This window comes from Halichoeres trimaculatus, unplaced genomic scaffold (assembly GCF_033239565.1).
Source record: "Halichoeres trimaculatus isolate MK-OKI-2021-1 unplaced genomic scaffold, fHalTri1.1 fHalTri1_scaffold_1, whole genome shotgun sequence".
NCBI lineage: Eukaryota > Metazoa > Chordata > Actinopteri > Labriformes > Labridae > Halichoeres > Halichoeres trimaculatus.
Window position 1 is genome coordinate 38,739,338 of NW_027437179.1, and position 22,950 is coordinate 38,762,287.

Genomic DNA, 22,950 nt, shown 5'->3' on the forward strand with positions numbered 1-22,950 from the left:
ACGTTGGCTCAGATTCAGCTTTTGGTTTTTTAAAAGCTTTGAATAAAAAATAAATAATCTCTCTGTGGTGTTCCCTTCAGCTTTATCACAAGAGAAAAACTTGCCCTGCAAGTCTCTATAAATTCTTCTGAAATAAGTTCATCAACAGTCAGGACCGGGGGCTTCAACCTGCGGCTAAGGAGCCTCATGTGGCTCTTTGACTCTTTTGAAGTGGTACTTGTAGCTTTGAAAAAAAATATTATTAACATTAAGAATTTCTTACTTTTTTAATTTTTAAAAACTTGTTTTAGGGTATTGATAATTTAAAAAAAACACTTAATAAAATCATGCCTTAACATTTTTTTTTCACCAGATAGGCATCATCTTTAAAAATAATGCTTGAACTTCTTGGAGATTTTTGCTTTTTTTTTCAAATTTCACTTTAAAAAATGATTAAAAACATTTTTTTATATTGAGAAAAAAATCCAAATTTTGTGAAGAATTTTGCAAACTATGTTTTGAATTTCTGCACATTTGGCAAACATTTATATTCCATTTTTTGAAAAATCTTGCATTTTTAAAAAAATTTTTAATTATTGTTTTTTGAAAATTTAGCACATTTCTTGAAACTGTAATTTTTTTAGTTTTTGTGCAACTGTATTTAATTTTAGTTTTTTTTTTTAATTCCAAGTTTTGGGGATTTTTCAAAATTTTATTTCTTTGCAAATATTTGAAATTTTAATTATTTTAACATGAAAAATTTTGCATCTACTTAAATTTTAAACATTTTGCAAATCAATGAAATTTATAATTTTTTTTTTCATTTTCTTTTTTTAATTTTTGCAACTTGATTGAAAATAAAAAACTAAGACATCACACGTAGAATTTTTTGAACACAAAAACTTCTCACTTGGATAATTTTTCACTAGATTGCTACTTCAGCTGAAACAGATTCACAATGGCCGCAGCTTTTGGTGCTTACAAGGGAGGATTAGGGCTATGTTAAAAGAAAAGAGAAAAGTAAATAAATGAAAATAAAGTCATAAATTTATGGGAATAAACTAAATTTTTTAGTTTATAGTCTAAATAAACTAAAATAAAATAAATTTACGATTTGATTTGTCTTTAACGTGGCTCTTATCCTCTGTTGTAGCTTCTTGACTCAAGGAGCACCCTGGGCGTAAAAATGCAGATACCTTATATGTGACATCTCCTGTGATAGTTTGCAAATCAATGGATTAACTTTCTCAATAAAAAATGAAACAACCCAAATCTCACTGGAAAACAACAAAGTTTGGTTGAAGCTTATGTCTGATCATTTTAAAATGCTCATCATTGCGTATACTAAACAACATAACTAGAACACTATTAAATATTTTGATCATTATGGTTTTAAGTATCTAAGCAAAGAGAAAAATAAGGTTTCTATCTTTGGTAAAAAAGTGCTGAGAAACCAACCCAAAAACAAGGATCCTTAAAAGGGTGGCGGACGTGAACAAGCAGCCAGGTACAGCGCAGTGACTCAGCTGAAATGACCCCGTAGTAAACCTCTGTTAACCAGGTGCGTGACTCACCCAGCACGGTAAGCGTGGCGTTCGCAGACAGGCTGCCAGCTGCGTTCTGAGCCGTGCAGCTGTAAACCCCCATGTCTTCAGTCTTCACGTTAGCGATGAAGAAGATGTCGTCGTCTGGCATCACGTGCATCCTGCGCTCCCGGGCGGCGGGGAAGTCGGTGCCTCCGTCTTTCTGCCAGGCAATCTGGGGTGATGGATGACCTTCAGCAGCGCACTCCAGCCTGGCCATGGTCCCGGTCCGGATTGTCAGGTCCATGGGAGTCTTTCTGAAGGATGGCAGCTCTGAAAGATGAGAGGGCACAGAGTCAGAGGTGGGAGGAGGAGAGGAGACGTATATTGTCTTTATCTGTCTGTGATAATACAGCAGCTGCTATAACGCTCCAATGCATCTAAATTTGAGGCTGTCTGTGTGTTTTCTACTGAGGAAGCAGTCGATCTCGCTACAACAGCAGAAAAATCTTCATATGTACGATCATTTTTCAGAGGATATGAATTTTTAGAGCTGTATCCCAAAGACCTCCTCACCATTGACAGTCAGCTTGGCTCTGTTGGAGTAGTTGGAGCCGAAGTGATTAGAAACCACACACTGGTAGCGCCCCTCATCGGTGAAGTTGACGTTAAGGAGATGGAGCACGGTGGTGTAGATCAGCTCCCCCTCCTGGTAGCGGGCGTAGTTCTGCACCTCGGCGTCGTACAGAACCTCGCCGTCTTTCCTCCAAGCCGTCGTCATCGGAGAGTCACTGCTGCTGGACGCGATGCAGCTCAGAGTCACGTTGTTCCCCCGCAGAGCCACGGACGTCTCTGGGTGGGTTGTGATGAGTGGTTTGGGAAAATCATCTGTGGAGGGAAAGAGGAAGGAAGTTTAGACACAGCATGGCCTTCTCGTAATTTAAAAGTACATGGATATCATAGAAATATATCAGCAATGAAAAAATAATGTTATATCAGAATCAAAAGGTAGGCAATTTTTTTGATTTCCAAGAAATTGCTATGATTGGTACGGTGGCACATTGCATTCACAAAAAAATCCTGTTTTTATGACATAATTATCTCATAAAAACAGAACTTGATTTCTTTTAGATTTTCCTGTTTTGTGTGATACTATCCTGTGAAAACAGGATTTCCCATGATGCTCCACTGCATGACTTGTTGCTGCATGTTTTTGCTGCTAATCAGAAGAACAAGGTCAATACAGGTAAGGTAAACTTTTTAATGTGTTTTAGTTAACAGTTACATGTTTCTTCATCAATGACTATTAAAGATTTGAGGAATTCCTTTAACTTTTAGATTCCTGTTTTTATAAGATAGTATCTTGTAAAAATGAGGTAGTAATTAACAATATGAGTAAAAATCAAAACAAAATATTCCCTGTTTTTACATGACAGAATCTCATAAAAACAGTAAATTCTAAAAAAATATATTGTCTGTTTCTAAAAGATAGTATCTCATAAAAACCAAGAATTATAAAAAAATGGTTGTTTTAACAAGTTAGTACTTCATAAATAACAGGAAATTCCAAAATAAATATTATCTGTTTTAACAAAATAGTATCTCTTACAAAAAAGGAAATTCTAAAATAAATATTTTTTGTTTTTACAAGATAGTTTCTCATAAAAAAACAGGAAATTAAAAGATATTTATTTTCTGTTTTTTTTTAAATTGTATTTTATAAAAAACAGGAAATTCCAAAATAAATATTTTCTGTTTTAATAAGATAGTATCCCATAAAACAGGAAATTCTAAAGTAAATATTTTTCATTTTAACAAGATAGTATCTCATAAAAAAGCAGAAATTTCTTAAATATATATATTTTTTTCCTTTTTTAAGAGGTAGTATCTCATAAAAACAGGAAATTTTAGAATAAATATTTTCTCTTTTTAAGACAAGGTATCAAAAAAAAAGGAAATTCTAAAATAAATATTTTCTGTTTAAATGAGATAGTATCTCATAAAAAATAAGGAAATTCTAAAATGAATATTTTTTTTATTTTAACAAGATAGTATCTCATAAAAAACCCCAGAAAATTCATAAATATTTTTTTCTGTTTTTAAGAGATAGTATCTCATAAAAATAGGAAATTCTGAAGTTGAAATTCTCTATTTAAAGGAGATAGTATCTCATTAATAAAAAATTAAAATAATAATAATAAAAAAAAAAACAGAAAATTCTAAAATGAATATACTCCTATTCTAATGAGATAGTTATGTCGTAAAAACAGGACAAATATGGTTTATTATTTTTGGGTGAATCCTATATGGCACTGTAAATCAGAGACAAGAAATAGAAAGATTAAACTTTGAGTTGGATATTTAAAAATAAAGAGACAGAAATAAAAATTACTATCTTTAACTAGATTTGGCATCATTTCATTTTTTAGAAAGCTGCAGAGTTTTTCCAGCCAAAAAATGAATCACATTTAGAGTAAATTAATGAATTAAACATTATGAAATGCTTCCTAAACTAAAATTTAAAAAAATATCAGGTCTCTGAGGTATACTTCATCTGTGCTTGATCATTTTCTAAATCAGACCCTTCAAAAGAACATTGAATGCAACACAAATTAAGAAAAAGACAAAGACAAAAAAGACAAAAAAAGGAGTAAAACTTTGTCTTGTTCTTTAAATAATCCAGTATTTGTTGTTGGTGATTCCCAAACAATCTCCCACTGTCACTCATTTCCCTGGATCTGGAAACAGAGCATGGTGAAAAAAAAACACAAACAGCAGATTTGACTGACCACAAACAAACTCCTCTGGGCTGACGGACAGGACGCTGCGGCCGAGCAGGCTGGCAGGATGAGCGCAGATAGCGGAGACAGACTGCAGGAAGGCGCTGTCAGTCAGCCAAGGCCCCAGCCACTGCATGTGGCAGTCGCACAGCAGGCTGCTCGTGTTCAGCACGCTGCGAACAGACAGGTAATCAAGGAGGTGTGGGATGAGCTGGTGTTAAACTAGATTATATCGTCAAAGCAGGGACAGAGAAACGCAGAGAGGAGCTCGCTGAATTAAAATAAATGATGGGATTTTCAGGCTGTTTTGGAAACTACGTCAGGCAGTGATTTATGGTTACCACATTCTGAGATAGTTTAAATAAATGTAGGTTTTGTCGAGCTTAATGAGCCTCCTTCGTCTTATCTTCTTCAACCACAGACCATAAAAACAGAGCGCTGGGTTTTGTATTGATTTGTGATAACTCTTATAAAGAACACTAAACGTAAGTCTCACTGATACACACTCACAGTAAGTTTATAGAAAAACATCCAGACATAAAGCAAACCCCTGTGAGTTATTAGATTCAGGTAATAAAACTGTTCATTTAATCATCTGGAAGCTTAATTAATTCCTGAGTCCTGCACCAGATTTTCAGGGGCAAAGTCAACTGAGCGTGAGGCAGAATTAGATTTTCAATAATCTTAACACAGACAGGAGGACTGATTCACCGCCTCTAGAAACATGTTTTTTAATAGACTTTATACCAGAATAAATCTTAATTATGAAGGTGCTGCCATTTGTCCCCTCAGCTAAGTTATCAAGTGAAGCTGGAGTTCCCATTCATCAAGCAGATAGTGTTATATTCTACTCCAGCCACAGGCTAATGAATAACAGGATATGACCACTGTTTGATACAGTTTATGAGTCTGAAAGAAGCTGGGGATTTTTCTTTAAATGCAGCGTGAGAAAGGCTTTAAACTGGGCCGGCCAGAACCACAAAAAGGCGCTGGACTCAGTCTTTCCGTGTTTTCTCTCAGAGGCTTGAAGGACGGTTGCCTGAGGCAGATGTTGAGGCTGAAGCTTTGAAGCTGGATCACAAAAAATCTCTGCTTGAACCTCATTATTACGACATACTGCCCTCCTTTGGTAGCAATCAGAACTGCTCAGGGGCAGGATCTGAATTCCAGTTTTACAGATAACACATGGGAATCAATCCTCAGACGCATACGCTCTTCTTTAATATGTGCCAGAGACACTCTTTTATAATCCAAAGTAGTTAATCAAAATTTATATTTCTAAAACCAAACTTGTTTGTTTATTCCCTGAGGTTGACCCCACTTATGATGAATGTTAAAGTGATACTCCAGGATGGAACAAGTTGGGTCCTATCTCAAGGTTTAGGGCAGAAATTACCCCTACAGCAGTGTTTTTGTGCAGCAGAAGCCCAAAACCCCCTCCCTGCTCCTCTGCTGGTTTCCTCTGCACTCAGACGGGGCCATATTTTACTTGACCAAAAAACACAGATAAACGGACTCCCACCCAAAAAAATCTGATATGGGTCTGGACGTCTCTATTCACGCTTTATTTAGAGAATTTTCAGCGCGTTACTTTCACACAAAAACACCGCTAAATAAGGCTCTAGTTCTCATCGTGTCGTAAAACAGCGCTACCTCCGCTGCAGAGCCACAGCTGGCTACGAGGTGCTCGCTGCTTAGTGTATCAGTCCACGCACACGTGACGTGCCAGATATAAACAAACGCAGGTAGTCTGCCAGGACGAAGAGACACAATGAGACCTAGAGCCTTATTTAGCGGTGTTTTTGTGTGAAAGTAAATTCTCTAAATAAAGCATGAATGCAGACCGATATCAGATTTTTCAGTGGGAGTCCGTTTATTTGTGTTTTTGGTCAAGTAAAATATGGCCCCGTCTGAGTGCAGAGGAAACCGGCAGAGGAGCAGGGAGGGGGTGTTTGGTGCGAGCGCTCTGGGCTTCTTCTGCACAAAAACACTGCTGTAGGGGTAATTTCTGCCCTAAACCTTGTGATAGGACCCAACTTGTTCCATCCCGGAGTATCACTTTAAGGTGGTTGGGTCAGAGGATGAGAGGCTAAGAGGGTGTCTGGTGTTTGTAACTGTTTTATTGTTTGTTTTTGAGAGACAAGTTTTGTTATACTTGGAGAAAAAAAATGTCACAACTAGACTTTTGTATTAATCTTGAGTTTGAATTAATAAAACTTTGAAGAAGAAAATATCTGCTTGGGCAAAAGCATACCAACATCTAAAGAGTCGGATATGACCTCCTTTTCTTTAAAAAAAAAGAGGCTGAAGTGAAGCTGTGCTGCTCCTTATCCATCCCTTAAACCCCAGCCGATCAACAAGTTGAACAACGCAGAGCTGAAGACTTTGTCATAATTATACAATCAGGACCTCTAATCCTCACTATATCCTTTAATGACTGTGTTACTTAACCAGCATGATCACTCTTACATAAAATGATGAATCAGAAACATCATGAACTCACATTCTGCCTCTAAAGGTTGTTGGATTTGTTTAAGGTTTACTTACAACACTTTGAGTTTCATGTGGGACAACGCCTCGGGGTGTATGGACATGATGCCGTTCTTGCTGAGATCCCTGCAGAGAGGACGGACACACAAAGAAGACAAACCTTTAATGTGGTTTGAAGGTGTCCTGGAGTTTCTATAAAGCCATCTATACTCTTTCAGATCCTCTTGAGGACTCTGACGATTGTGTCTGTGTGTTCACTCACAGGTGCTCCAGCTCGTCCAGGCCCTCGAACGCTTTCTTGGTGATGGATTTGATTTTGTTCCTCTGGAGGATTCTGGAAATGAGATTATGTGTTATGACAGATGCCACAAAGCCTGATGGTGGGTTAGGACTTATTGCCTACTCCGTCAGCAGCTTCAGTGGAGGTGAGATTAAGACGTCTGACTGGTCAGAAACACAGGTCAGAATGAACCTGAATGATTTCCACAACAAATAAAACCTGTAACTCGACAAAGCTGATAGATTCCACTGTTTTCTTTCAGTGTAAACACAAGAAGGAGCCTTTTATTAGCTAACAAGATGCTGCTGGTTTTTGTTATGGACTCTTCTTCTTCATCAACAAAGCAAATCTGATGTGCCAGCGTGTAACCTGTGGTGTTCAACGCATCAATCTGAATTAAGGCTGCAACGACACATCGATAAGACCTATAAAAATCGATCGATATACTGTGCTGCGTCATTACTGTATTTGTTTCTCTTCAGTTTATTTGTCTTCTTCCTTTTTGTCGGATTATTTAGCGGTTAGCAACTAGCTCAAGTTGCATTACCGCCACCTACTGGACTGGAGTGTAGATTACCTGGGCTGTGGGGCTGAATGTGTCATATGTAAACAGATCAGCGTGGCAGAGGAGAAGCCGAGCCGGCAGGTGAGGGAAACAAGTAAACACGCAAATAATGGTAGAGCTGTTCGTCCAAAAAACTCCAGAGCTTGGGAGTATTTCACACACAAAAGCTCACAGCGTGTTAATTGACAAAAATGACCTAGCATGGCACGACAGTACGGCTGCAGTGATCCAGCACTTTTAACGCAAACATGCTGGGCTCATAGATGACGAGCCGGGGAGCTCAACAGCGAGGTGAGTAGCTACAAAATCCCACATACACTCCTTTCATATGCTGTGAAATGCATGGTTTTCTTTTAGGACTCGTTTTGTCTTTTTATTAAATCGTCATCCTGTTTGAAACCACAAGGAGTTCATTAAACTAATGTTAGCATTAGCGTTAGCTGCTACAAATAGTGGTATTTATTGGCCTTTTTGGCCCCACTTAGTTCTTAAACTGACCACATAACAATACATTTTTTTATTATTTTGCCCATACTGATGATTCTTCATGTGACAATACATTCATTGCATTTGTTATACTTTATAAATTTAGTATCTACTCAGCTTAAACTATGTTCATATATTTGTTTCTTTGAATATATCTCTAAGCAAACACTAGTCATCAACTAAAATATCGACACATTAGGTTTTGCAAATTTTACTTTTAAGCTTTCTCATACGTTTTTTTCCCGATTCATCGATTAAAGCTATGGTCTATGATTTGGAAGCTTGATAATTTTCAATAACCCTGTTTATGAAGCCGTAATGGTCCGATCTACGCAATATAAAAAGCAAAAAGAATGAAAAAAATCCATTCAGTCCATCAGCTGCACAATGGCATAATAATTGACCAATCCAAACCGGCGTTCCCCTTATTTCTTGTTTGTGCGTGCAAAAACATGCATCCAATCTGCTGTCCCCCCCCTGCTCCGCACCGTCCCGCACGTGGTCCTGCCTCATCCTTCCCCACTACCCCTCTCACGTCAGCTAGCTGCTCAGCTACCGAAGCGTCATGGAGCCGGAGCAGACCGAAACCAGGAAGCTGTTACTGTTACCCTCCACAGCAAAGGGAAGAAAACGGGGGGACCGGTGGAAAAAGCTGCAGAGGGATTTGGGACTGAAGACTGACGCTCTGTCAATAGATGTTAGCATAAGTTAGCCTCACATCTTTAGCATTGTAAAGTGAGCTGGTGAAGACATGCCTAGAAAGGTAACCCAGGCTGCATTTTTCAAATGTGTCTCATCAGCCAAACTAGTTTTCAGATCGTAGACCATAGCTTTAATCGCAAACATAATCATCAGAGTAATCGATTACTAAAATAATCCGTTCGTTGCAGCCCTAATCTGGATAACTAAAGTGTCAAATTAGCTTGTGCTATCACTGCTAGCACATCGAGCACACAGACTCTCTCAGCTTTTATCTCTTTGTGCTTATGGAGGATAAATATTTACACTCAGGTTTTATTGTCACACACTCTTTATGTTTTATAACCACGTTGTCTGGACATTTCCAAACACCTCGCTGAGCTGTGACGGCTCTCTGGCCTCTTGTGCTGAAGGACAGGAACTGGCCGGTCAGGGAAGCACCTGGCCTCCAAAGCTCTGATTTGCTGTAAGAGCTGCTGGAGCTCCTTGTTCGGTTTCTTTATCCAGCTTTTCCACCAACACTGACACACTACACTTCCTACACACCCACTAAGTTACGCTACTGACCCTGCTGATCTGTCTGCAGCTACTACACATATCTGTTCAGAGGGCTGCATCCTGTGGAAAGTCTTAGGTTTGGATAGGAAGTGTTGTCAATTAATTATTAGAAATAAAAACTCTCCATGTGCACTACTTTTTAACCTGCATTAACCTTAAAACTCTAGAGCATCATATATTTGTGTGTGTGTGTGTAAGTGCTCTTACAGCGTGTTCAGCTTCTTCATCCCCTCAAACACACCGATGGAGTCCTCGATGGCCCAGGAGATTTCATTGTTGCGGATATCCCTGAAAAACAACCGTCACATTTGAGACTATAAACACTCCTGACACACACACAAACACACACACTGATAATGTGCTGTTCCACTGTGAAAAGTTTACTTTGAAAAAGCGCATCGGGGGCACATTATCTGCACTGAGTTTGGCAGCGGCAGTGAATCTCAGTTCAGAGACTAACTATCTGAGACACCGTAGTTCCACAGTGTGTCACAGCTCGCTGCCCACGCTGCTCTGATGAGGGGAAATTAATTGGCTCTGTTTAGCACTGGGACAGTTCATGGGTGCGCTGGAAACCCGGAGGGGCCTTGTGTTTGCAGGATGGGTCATGGGCTCCTTTGTTTCTCTTTCCTCATGCCTGGCCACCTCTCAAAGAGCTGCGGCACTCTCCGATCCTCCTCTCCCATGAAAGCTCCCAGGATGGTCAAGCTCCCAAACATGACCCCTTTCTTTCTTTCTTTCTCCCTGCAGCTCAGAGGATCAAGCAGAACTCTGTGTGGCCAATAATGAATCCCAAACAGACTCTTTCCGATGATATTCGAAGCCACAGCTGCACTGTTTTCAAAGCTAGCGTAGCAGCATTAATACGGTTGAGAGCAAACTTCTCCAAATGGAAAGAGACGAGAGTGGCAGCTTTATAACAGAGTTGTAAACAACTTATTCTGTGGCACTGATATGAGGTTCATGAACAGCTCTGTGGAAACAGATAACTTCTATTATCTGGCATTAATCCCATGGCAATAAACGAGGCAGAGCACAACACTTAACAGTGTTTAAGCCCATTAAAATCATTCCTGATAACCTTTCTCTGACAAAGCCACGGCTGCTTTTGTTATGTTCTGATTTTATAAGTTTATCCCTGCATCATGCTCAATATCTTAAACCTACAAGCAGAATGAACACCAAAACTTTTCAAAACTTGTTAAAAAAACATGTTAGATGTTTGTTACAATGTGTAGTCAGCATAAAGAATCAGCCACATTAAATTGGCATATGGTGAAACCACATAAATACAACAAGTGCTGTAAAATCCCAAATATTAGTCGCCAAGGATATGAGACACAGTCAGTTTTTTTGAGTTTTCTTAATATAATTTATGATAAAACAGGATGTTTTGAAAAACATTTACATTGAAAAGTCTCCCTGTGTGACTTTTTCCACTGCGTTAAGCGACATTTACAATGTGCAGTTTCGGTGCAGCTGTGTAGCTTTTCTCTAGTTCCACCTGTATTTGTGATGGTAAGTTTCATTTTAATTTATTTTACTGTATTTTATTACATTATATAATAATTCTATTTTAATTGAAATGTCTCTTTTAATTGTCTGTACTCTTGTCCTATGAATATGAAGTATAATACAAGTATTAGGTAGGGATAGACCAATTATCAGCCGATGCTGATATTTGGCATTTTGAAGCATATCGGCATCTGCCTTTTTTTACTCCAACGGCCGATAAGAAACAAATTTAAAACTATGTTGTTGCAGCTCTGATGCAGCTGCTCAGCTGTCTGCGGTCACTATGGAACCCCCAGCACTGTCCCATCCACAGTACCATCTGATTGGCTACAAGCAGAGCCATGGCTTGGGAAACAGCCAATCAGCAGTGCAGTAATTACATTTTTTGCAGTTACATTCAAACTTTGGAAAACTTTATTTACTGTAGAAAACTTAAGCTATTTATTTATTTTTTAAAGTTTTTATTTAACTTTATAAAACATGCTGCTGAGCCTGGGAGCTGTTTAATAAACTCATGCTTAAAGGTTTTTGAATGAAGTTAAGTGTTGGAGTTTGTATTGTTCAAAATTTTGACACCAATATTTTCACTTTGACTGCAAATTAATATCAGCTTCAAATATCGGTTATCTGCCTCCTTGATTTGCCCTGAAAAATCCATATCAGTCTATCTCTAGTATTTGGATAGTTATAAAGAGATTTAAAGGGTATTTAGGATAAAAGTCCGACTTGTGAAATTTTGGGTTACGACGAGTCGTAGGAACAGAACTTTACTCAAAGACCAACTGTATCAGTATATTTGTACTTCAGACACCAAGAGCACCTGTTCGTCTGCGCGTTTCCATAAAGAGATGAATAATTTTGCATGTATGCATGACGCTGAAATAAAGTGTTTTTAGCTTGACTTCATCAACTTGAGAGCTGCCATGTTGGAGGCTTCCACTACAGGTATTCAGGGTTATTGTCAAACAAATAAGTGCAGTATTGCTGTTTTTTCAAATACTTTAAACAGTAAAATATTATTTCAAATCAGAGTGAGGAGTGCAAACAATTGTCCAAGGAATGGAGGAGCTAAAACAGCATTTCCGTATAATAATAATGATAATAATAATAATGCATTTTATTCATATTGCACTTTACATTTACACAATCTCAAAGTGCTACAGAAAAAGAATAAGAATAGGACACAAATTAAAACAAATTTAAAAGCAATTTAAAAACAATTAAGACACCTTAAGAAATCCTATCTAAAAATAGATTCTAGGAGTTAAAACTGCCAACTAGCTAAAAGCTTTTTTAAAAAGATGAGTTTTGAGATTTCTTTTGAAATCTTCTAAAGGCTGTGGGGCCCTCAGGTGGTCAGGGAGTATCAATAATTTGTACTATGTTTGAGTCTGATGTCAATGTTTTCTCTCTATTTCTGGGTCAGTTTGTTTTAAAATCATCTTAAATTTATATTTACAATGTAGTTGACTGATAAAATCACACTTTTGGGAACTTTTTTTGCATAATATCAGATTTTTGATGAGAAACATTAGTTACATCAATAGACATTTATAAGTTTCATCAACTGACCACGTCTTTCACCCTCTCATCAGCGACTAACCTGAGTGTTTTTACTCATCAGCTGTTAAAAACCAAACTCAAAGATCCTCGGATGTCTTTCTTTATTTAATCAAAGACCAGACGAGTCCGTGTGTCTCTTCATGTCTCTAATCCTTACCGTTTTCTCCTGGCAACAAACCACTATCAAAACCCGTCCTTCCTGTCACCTTCCTTAAACGGCATCAAACGTATAATAACTAAAAAAAAAAAAATTCAGGCGGTGCCAACAAAGAGGTAGAATTATATAATGGGAGTGTTCTGGGATTTTTGGCTACTGATGCACCACTACCTGGATGCAAACGAGCGCAGATGTCAGACAGTCTTATAGCGCAGTGTGGTTGGATTAAATGGAGTTTTATAGATGCTGTGTATTAAACTATAAAACCTCGAAACCAGCCCAGGCATGTGGATGTAAACCTGCACAGAGGAGCGACAGCTGGTCTTTCTAGCTCTGCTCAGAAACACATTAGATATTGTTTGCCTGCAGATGCTGTGATCTAATTTAACGGTGTTACATAAACTGTGACTAACCAACAGGTCTGTCCTCTGTCCTTGATACTTCAGTCATCAATCAGCCATGCAAATGGACAGAGCCAAGACTTACCATCTTTACCTGCAGGAGTGTTCTGATTTATGACAACAGGAAGCAAAAAATGTGCCTTAGTGGAAAAATAGTAAAGCGGGCACTTTAAGATGAGTGGCTGTGATTTTCATTTAGGGAAAGGACTCTTTGGTGGTCTGTTTTAATATTCTAAATCATGTTTTGTGCTGTGATGGCTGGAGGTTGAATCGGACACAAAACAAAGAGAACAGACTGGAGATTACACAACAGACAGCTGGATCTAACGCTAAACATATGACTAATGACGAGTGGGATTAAAAGACTAAAAAGACAATAAAGGGACTGAGACTAAATGTGATGGCTACTGCTATTGGTCTAAAGGATTAAAACAAAGACAGGAGGGAGGCTACACATGAAGAGAGAAACTAAAGCACCTACTGTCGTTACCAGCCTTCATGAGGATGCACAGAGCCAAGGACAAGTCAGGACTTGTTTATTTTTCACACATAAAGCCTCGCACCACTTCTTTATCAGATCAAACAGGTGAGGAATTTCAGGATAGGTTTTGTTTTTTTAAGGTAGTACTTACAAGGTGCGAAGACTTGCCAAGCCACCAAACACGCCTTCGCCTAAATGACTGATGGAGTTTTCTCCCAGGTTCAGATTCTCCAGGAGCCCTAATCCCACAAAGGCTGTCTCCTCCAGTCTGGTGAGATGGTTGAAGGACAGGTCTCTGCAGGAAACAACCACAAAGATAAGCTCAGGCTGCTGTCATATTACCAGCAGGGTAATCTAGTGTGCTAATGTGCTAATGCACTGTTACATCCAAGAAAGATGCTCAAAATGCTGGAAATTGTGAGAAAATTGTCTAAAAAGCACATCCAGTACTTTCACCTGGGGCGAAACAGTACTAAAACAAGATAATTGTAATATCTCTGAGCATGCACAATGAGTTTAAGAGCCCTGGGCTGATAAAAGAAAGAGGGGACTCTCAGCTGTGTCGGGATTTTTTTTTTGCCAGGAAGCAAAAACACTCACAGTTCTTCCAGCTTTTGGCAAAACTCCCAGGCGTCCGGTCGGATGATGCCGACAGCATTCTGGCTGACCCGCAGCACACGCAGCATGCGCAGGCCATACAGCCAACCTTTGGCGACCTCGGTTAAGTTGTTGTGCTCCAGTTCTCTGAGACGCAGATGGGAAAACAAAAAGGCATTAACAAGAACAAATCTCATTATGTTAATTGTTTCTTTTTTCTAATTAATGCGCTTAAAGAGCCAGAGATAACAGGACAGACAGTCTAATGAATATGTAAACATTATACTGATACAAACTGTTTCTTTCTCCCAGCTTTGTGTGTTTCCTCCCTGCCTCATTTTCAAACACATTACCACACTACTGTTCTGTAACAGCTGAGTTTATCACAGTTCACTCACAGTTCTTCAATGTTGTTCAGCCCGAAAAAGGCTCCATCCATGAGTTTGGTGATGCCGTTCCTCTGCATCTTCAGAGACTTCAGAGAGTCCATCCCTTTGAATGTGAGGCTGTCCACTATCTTGATCTTATTACGCTTCATTTCACTGCAAAGACAGGTTTCCTCATTTTGAGTCTTCACGTAAATATAAACAACAAGAACAAACTGTGGAGACAGCTTTACCCAACATTTAGCCAAACGAATTCATCCGCCAACACAAAATGAGTCTCACTTTCTGTTTATTTAATTTTGGGAGTGCATCAGAAGCCTTTCATGTGATACTTACAGGAACTGGAGCTGGGGAAGTCTGAAGACTTTGGATGGCAGCACAACTAATCTGTTTCTGTTCAGCTTCAGCACCAACAGAGAGCTGGAGATGTTTTCAAAGCAGCCGGGCTCAAGGACGCTGATCTTATTGTTACTCAGATTCCTGCGACAAAGAAGAGCAGAGACATTATAACAAAAACCATGAAGAATAGATGACTCTGTTGTCCTGTGTGATGTTTGCATAATATCTATGAAGTCTTTTAAAACACAAGATGCTCTCTTACAGACAAAATTATATTATTATATTGTTAACACTCAAACAACATACACCGTAACCTGCCTGCTTCTGACGTTTTTTTTTTTCTTTTTTCACGAGGAAAAAAAAGAAAAAAAAAAGAAAAAAAAAGGAAAAAAGAAAAAAAAAGGAAAAAAGGAAAAAAAAGGACAAAAGGAAAAAAAAGGACAAAAGGAAAAAAGAAAAAAAAGGGAAAAAAATTGTAAAAAAATAGAAAAAAATAAATAAATAAATTTGTAAACTTTGCTAGCACTGTCGGTGACAGTAGTGCTGACGCCAACTGTTGCTACCTCCTCTGGCTCGACACTGTCAGTTATCCCACATCTACTCAGACCAATTTCCTCTCCCTCCTTGGTTCCACTTTGAAATACAACTTGATTTTTTTCATTTTCCACCAAACACAACGTCAGTTAACTTTCCTGCGACGCTCCAAACTGATAACAGCTAGCTATGTCAGTGAATGAGCTTGTGCGTTTGAGATGTCATCACAAGAGGTCTGTGCTTTGCAGATTGTTTATGAGAAAAAAAAGTTGTAGGAGATTTTTCAATATGTAAACAGATGAGCAAAATTCTTACTTTAGTTTAGTGGTTCCCAAACTGGGGGTGGCGCCCCTTAGGGGGGGTATGGAGGTATTGCAGGGGGGGCAGCAAGGCTGCAGCTAAATGTAGGCCTGGGCGATAAATAGAGTTCTGCTTCGTGGACGATCTTAAAAAAGACAAATTTGAATTTTTCTCCCCGCTATTGCGCATCATTTTTACCGCAGCTGACTCTGTGTGAGTGCAGCATAATTTACAGTTCACTGATGAAACAACAGAAACTAGAATGTCACTGAATGTTCTTCATCTTTGATATCCAGCACCTTGATGGACACATGTTCCTTAAGGTCTGAATCAACTGCGTAAAGAGTTGAATTCAAATTAGACTGCTTGTCAGTAAACGTTGAAACCGCTTTCTATCTGTCACTTTTCAGGAGTTTGATTAAAGGTCCCACTTTATTTAGTCTTTCGGTGAAATTTGAGAGTCTTTGGCTTTCCTCCCAGCCCACAAAATGTGATATTTAATGATCAAACCTGTAATTAGTAGTGCTTTTGAATGTAAAATCCTGACCTAAAATGAGCTGTTTGGAATTTCAGGGGTTTGCCAACGTCAGGGATTCTCTTTTTTGACCAATCAGGAGCAAGTCTGACCTGATTGGTGCACCGGAGCAGATACCCTCTGTTTTTGGCTGTAAACTGCCATACAGTTCCATGCATAAGCTTCCCATCTCAGAAGAAGACAAGACTAAGTCGCTAGAGTTCATTTATCAGGGAAATGTTCCAGCTACACTCAGTAAAACTGTGCATGTGTGTGCTAGTCACTTCACGGCCGACTGCTTTTCCAACTTTGGACAGTACAACAGAGGGCTAGCAAATAGACTGGTCCTGAATCCAGGCGCATTACCAACCATCCATGGAGCAGATGTAAGAGCTTTTCCTCAGTGTCCCCCCTGTCTCTGTGTTAGCTTCAGGATGCTAACTTTAGCTGCGGTTAGCCTGTTGTTTTAGCCTGTAATGTTACGGTAAACGAGCTTCGCTGTTTTCTAAACATTGTGCGCTCGGAGCTCGTGGCGCCGCTCTCAGTGACGCAGAAGAGCGGGGCGGTATCAGCGGTGGCTCATTACATATGGAGGCCACGCCCACTAAATCAGAGCGTTCTGAACAGAGGGGCTATGAGAGCCTGGAAACAATGCTGCTGTGCTTGGTTTATTGGCTTTTTGGACCAAAACATGTTACTACCATTTCATGAAGACATCAACGATCCATATTAAACAGCAGAAAAGGAGCAGAATATGGGACCTTTAAGGTCTTTGACTGAAATATTTACAAAGTCGAGACCCTTTTAGGTTCACCTGCAGATTAATAATGATGTGATTGACACACGTAAAACCTGCTGCTCTTCAAAGATAAAACTCTGATCATTATTAGATTTAGACAGTGGAGAAATATATGCATCATATTTTTTCAGAACATCCCCACTTTACTGAAGAAAATCCCTTCTTTTTGTTGAACACAGACGCATAGGTGCAGCTTTCAATGTGAGTGCTGAATGTGAAGGGGGGCTTTCAAAAAGGGGGGCCCTGCAGAAAAATTTGGTAACCGCTGCTTTAGTTTGAGCCGCTATCTATTGATTTATTTTAGGGGCAAAATACGAATGAAAGGGTTGAAATCGGTACTGACAAGTGTGCTCCCTTTTTATTTTTTTCTACCCGGGTATATGCAAGTGAAATGCTCACACTGCACAGCCTTGTGTTTTTGTGATTTGATTGATTACATTCAACATTTTCTGTGTACTTGAACAGGTTTAGTCCTAGCGGTTTTATCTTTAATTTAAAACCTGTGGTGATAAATTATTCTTGTTGAATGATCCTCTAGTGAAAAAACCTTAGGGTTATATAAATATTGAGAGTTTTCTTACAGATACTTCAGCTGCATGGAGGGGAAGGATCCCACTTTAAGTTCTGATATGGAGTTTGAAGTCAGGTCCAGCGTCTCCAGTGAAACATACGGCTGCAGCTGACTCATCGACAGCTCTGTGATCCGGTTGTGGACCCTGAATCAAACACAAGATTACGGATTTAGTTTTTCCACACCATGACAATGATCACCATGAGGAAAGACTTATTTATGTTGCTATGAAGACTTTTCTGTTGTACTTACAATGACAGGGAGGTGACATTTGAGGATATGTCTCCAAGGAAGGGGAAAGTGGTCAGGTCATTGTGGTTCATGGTGCTGAAATAAAAAAAATCCACATAAGTGACATAATCAAAACAAAAAAATAACACTTAGAATAGAATATTCTTTTATTGATCTCCCTTGGTGGATTTTTTTTTTCACAGCAGCTCACAAAAAAGTGCAATAATGCAATAACAATAAATAGAATACTGATAATAAATTAGAAAATAAAATAATTGAAATTAGAAATTTAAAGAAATACGGAAAAGTAGAAAAATTAAAAAAAATATTGCTAAATATTTTTAAAAAATATTATAAATATTACAGATTTTCATAGGAGCAAGATATGTACAGTGATGAGCTCTTGACAATTTTTCTTCCTGACTTTTATCTTATCTGAAAATATTGGGACAGGAATATCACAAAAAGGGGTTTAACCAACACTTTCCAAGCAAAACGTACACTTTATAATAATATTAGGCTGTTGTGTCAAACATCATTTGCTTTAACAAGGACTAGCACATGGTTGCTATAATTGTTTGTATTTTAATGACAGTTTGAGTAGCTAAGGGATAGATAGATGACTAATAAATAAGAAAATGACAAAGATATAATCATGAATAAAATTTAATATGTATTATTATATTTGAATAATATCTGAGACAAACAATGCAGATGTCCCACACAAACACAATCAGATTGAAAAATGAGTTTAACTATTTTAAAGTAAGATTTTAAAATAAGAATAAAGTGGTTACAGTGTGGCCCCTTGTTTTGTTTTGGTGCACACCTTGTTTGATCAACAAATCAGCGCTCAGGATTCAGGGAAGGACAAACTTCAGCACATATGCGTCCATCCGGATCAGTACTTACACTTGTGTTGTCTCCTCTGGAGCGTCATTAGGGGCTGCTGACAGCTTTTTCCTGTTGCAGTCCAGAATATGGACTTCATCCTGCCCCTGATAGCATGAGCATGGAGCAGGACAAGACCCGTAAGCCCAAGCACTCAAACTCAGCAGCATGAAGACGAGGGCCGGAGGAATGGGCCAACCCTCCGCCATTTTAAAAGACTTCCTACTGAAGGCTGCGTAGCTACGTGGCTAACTCGCTAAACTCGTGCTTTAACAGTTAGAAACCCACTATCAAATTCTCTCTATAAGTTGATATAAGTCAAAAGGCGGCATTGCTTAAAGGTCCAGTGCCGTGATTCCAGGCGGAACTGTTAAATATACTGTTTCCCCAACTTGCGTATGGCATCCCAGCACAGATTTCTTCCCTTCTTCCCAGAGCCTGGAATTCCTTCCTCCCGGAGAGGCTAATGCTAGCTCACCGCTGAGCTGGTTTGGTCCACAAAATACTCCACTTTTCACCAGGTGACATCCGTTTGGCTCCACACCTGATTAGCTCTTGACTTTAAAGTGCCATATGAAGAATTATCTTACTCCACTGATCCCTTTCTTGGATTTATTTATCTGTTTTCTCTCCCGAAAAGAACAACAAAGCGTCTTGAGTTGATGACATAGGATATCTTACATCCCGCCCCTTCCCAGCATAGTTCGAATTATTCTATTGGTCCGCGAGCACGCTTGTCAAACATTTGCAGGGATATGATTGGATATAAATTAAACATGTTTTTCTGGCAGCCTCCACTGTACACTGCAAAAAACTTTTTTTCTCTTAACTGTTTATTAACGAAAAAGTGTGTTTTTTTCCACAGCCATGTGGTAGAAAATGGGAATTTAAAAATAGTTTCGAACATTGACATGTAGTCCCTGTTGTGACTGTAGTCATTACCTTTATCTTTAAAGAAACTCAACTAACCCAATAAAAAAATGTGGGTAATTATGGCATCATACGGAGGAGGATAAAGGTCACTGAAAAAAAGTACGTCCAATTTTTATTTTTTACTATATTTTTTAAAATAATAATGATAATAATAAATTCTGAAATAAAAGTCAGAATTCTGACATAAATCTCGAAATTATGACTTTTTTCTCAGAAAAAAATGATAACAATAAAAAATGATTTTTTAAAAATTATTTATTTATTTATTTATTTATTTATTTATTTATTTATTTATTTATTTATTTTAATCTATTTATTTATTTCAGTGGACCTAATCCTCGTCTGGATCCTCACGATAATGAATTTGTCTTCTTTTTATTTGTCTAAATTCCTTGAACAACATATCAAAACTAAAAAGGGATTTAAAATATGTGCATGTATGCATACATACATTAAAAGTTATAGATATAAATATAGCCATTTTGGCATCAAACAGAGGAGGATTAGATCCACTGAAAAAAAATGTCAATTTTTTTATAACTTTATTTTTCTGAGGAAAAAAACAGAATTCTGAGATGAAAGTCAGACTTCTGACATTAATCTCAAAATTGAGACTTTTTTTCTCAGAAAAATCAGAAGAAATAGAAAAATATCAGAGTTTTTTAAAGTTAATTATAATTCATTAATGTAATAATCTATCTATCTATCTATCTATCTATCTATCTATCTATCTATCTATCTATCTATCTATCTATCTATCTATCTATCTATCTATCTATTTATTTATTTTTATTTATTTATTTTAGTGGCCCTAATCGTCTTCTGGATTCTCACAATCATGAAATCGTCTTCTTTTTATAAGTGCACATTCCTTGTACAACATACCAAAACTACAAAGGGTTTTCAAATTATTTTTTTTCTCTCTAATTTTCTGTTAAAGATTTATATATATATATATATATATATATATATATATATATATATATATATATATATATATATATATATATATATATATATATATATATTATTATTATTATTATTATTATTATTATTATTATTATTTTTATTATCATTATTATTATTTTTATTATCATTATCATTATTATCATTTTTTATTATATAGTTAACATCCTTTTGCATGGCTGCACTGTTTTCTTGAAATACTTTCCATATTAGTCTCATTCTGCAAAACAAAAGGTTATCTGTTCTTATGCAAATTTCTGTCACACCCAAAAAGGCAAGAAATGTCAACTAGGATTACCACAATGTTTTGTTTTTATCCCCTATTGGCAAACAAACTGCCAATACGTGTTTGTAGGTAAAGCCACTCCTAATGCACATTACAAACTGGCAACACTGGTATATTAGGCTCAACTCGGCTAAAAGTCTATTACAAGTTTGAGGAATCGAGCAGAGAACCAGCCATGTATGGAGGAGTTTTTGACAGCCCTGGAGCAGACCACTTGCCAAAGATGAGGAGAGTAACACCAGAGTATCAGCGAACTCTCCGCCTGGACACGGAGAAACCGCAGAGTGTTCTCCATGTAGTCGGCACCTGCCTGAAGGCAAACCTGAACAGGTGAGAGGAGAATAAGGGACTTTGAACAAAGCATATACAGAGGAATGGTTTCTGTATTTCTGATTGAGTTGTTTGTTTTTAATCTGTGCAGGCATGCACATGCAGGCATAGTGCAACTGCACACTTGAGCTAAATTCAACATGCTTTAATGTTATAAAAAGTTTTACTCTCAATGCACTATGGGGTATTTTCTTTCAAATCAAAATAAAACTGATAAATAGGATATGAAGTGTGGAAAGCTGGTAGGCATGCATTGATCTTCGGTGTTCAGTGCTGTTAAAGTCCAGCTGGTGTGTGTTTAGAGTTATGTAACTGTCTGACACAAATTTGATGATGGCATTCTTTACTCTTGGTGTGTTAGTGTTTGTAGGTCTCCTTGTGGGTCAGGAGTTAGGTACTGATGTTAACCACAAAAGTTAAAACTGTTTGCTTTCTTAACAATACTCTTTACTTTGAAGGAAGAGCTATTTGAGAACTTTCCTAAACCCTCACAATGCTCAGACAGTTTTTGTTTCATCCCCATAAAGAAACACCCTGATGGTGTGGGTAAATACATCCAGTTCCTCAGAAATCTGTTGTTCTAATTTCAAGCTGGAAATAAACAAACATATATGAGAAGTTGACTGACTTTTACCGGTGTGAAAGTGGAGTCAAACATGGCAAAGTTTGCCAAGTCCCAGTCATTGAAGGTGGGGCATTTGGACCGCGTCGGTACTAAAACTTTTGGCACCTCTTCCCAGCTTTTTTCTGCAGTTACTTGTTCATACCTGAATGTCACTTCGTAAATTTATTTCTGTCGGTGAAGAAGGGGGGTGAAGGGTGGTGTCCTAACATCAAACTCTGCAAAAGCCTCCGCAACCACACCCAAAGCAACATCAAACATCCCTGTGATAGCAGTTTTGCATTATTACGAATATAACACGTAACAGGACGTGCACACTTTTTGTTGTTCTTTCCTCAGCTGCAGAAGTTTGTATACATCCTATTATTATTCACTCTTCTTGGATTCATACAAGATGCATGGGACAAACATTATCACCCAGCCTGTTCATCTGCAGAGACTTCTCCTCCATTTTTCTTCCTGCATCCTCCGTCAAACTTCTTGTTAAACTTTTATTGAATTGCCAAGAATAAAAAAAGTCAGGGTAAAAATTTCCACCATTCAAACCACTGATTATATTTAGACTGGCCAATTTACCTTCGTTGAATCATATTTCACTGGTGAAGCCAAGGCGTGTGCAGAAGTAACCAGGCTGGTTAAGGTCAAGGAACTGATGTCACACACCTTCATCTAACACACATTTAACCATTCGAGGCATTATGGGTACGCCCAAAGGAATCAGTTTAAAAGAGCATGGTAAAATTTTGCCGCTTCATGTTTGTTTTGTTGGCATTAGATGCTCTGTCTTTGTAAAATGAGTCATGTTTTTAAGCCTGCTGGGAAAAAAAAGTTATGAAACATCCATCCTCATGTGGGCAGGATCAGATAATTATTTTACATTATTTTGGGGAAGACTGTAGATTTTTATTTATTTTATTTAACCATGGTATATGTCCTCCTCTTACAGCTTACAATGCGAAAAAATGAAAATTAAAGTTGAAAACAGCAACCAAACCCACTGTATAACCACGTATAGTAACATATAAACAGTCATTTTTATTGTTTAAATTAATGATCAAACTTTTGTAACTTAAGGCCCAGCCAATATTTGTCTGGCCTACCCAGAACTGAAATCCTGGCTCCGTCCTTGCATTCAACTAAGTGGTAAAGGATTGAGTCCATCCATTCATTGCTC

General features: G+C 37.9%; 1 protein-coding gene across 1 annotated transcript in view; it reads right to left on the minus strand.

Moving 5' to 3' along the window:
- Positions 1–19,331, minus strand: part of lrig2 (leucine-rich repeats and immunoglobulin-like domains 2) — a 33,811-nt gene extending 14,480 nt beyond the window's left edge. Inside the window, exons 1-13 of the mRNA XM_074672122.1 lie at positions 18,661–19,331; positions 17,770–17,844; positions 17,528–17,662; positions 14,797–14,940; positions 14,473–14,616; positions 14,078–14,221; positions 13,629–13,772; positions 9,568–9,648; positions 7,035–7,106; positions 6,830–6,898; positions 4,292–4,455; positions 2,079–2,390; positions 1,554–1,835 (exon numbers count right to left, since the gene is read on the minus strand). Coding sequence (XP_074528223.1) covers positions 1,554–1,835; positions 2,079–2,390; positions 4,292–4,455; positions 6,830–6,898; positions 7,035–7,106; positions 9,568–9,648; positions 13,629–13,772; positions 14,078–14,221; positions 14,473–14,616; positions 14,797–14,940; positions 17,528–17,662; positions 17,770–17,844; positions 18,661–18,848 — 1,954 coding nt within the window. The 5' untranslated portion in view covers positions 18,849–19,331. The remainder of the gene's footprint in view (positions 1–1,553; positions 1,836–2,078; positions 2,391–4,291; positions 4,456–6,829; positions 6,899–7,034; positions 7,107–9,567; positions 9,649–13,628; positions 13,773–14,077; positions 14,222–14,472; positions 14,617–14,796; positions 14,941–17,527; positions 17,663–17,769; positions 17,845–18,660) is intronic.
- Positions 19,332–22,950: the final 3,619 nt, after the last annotated feature.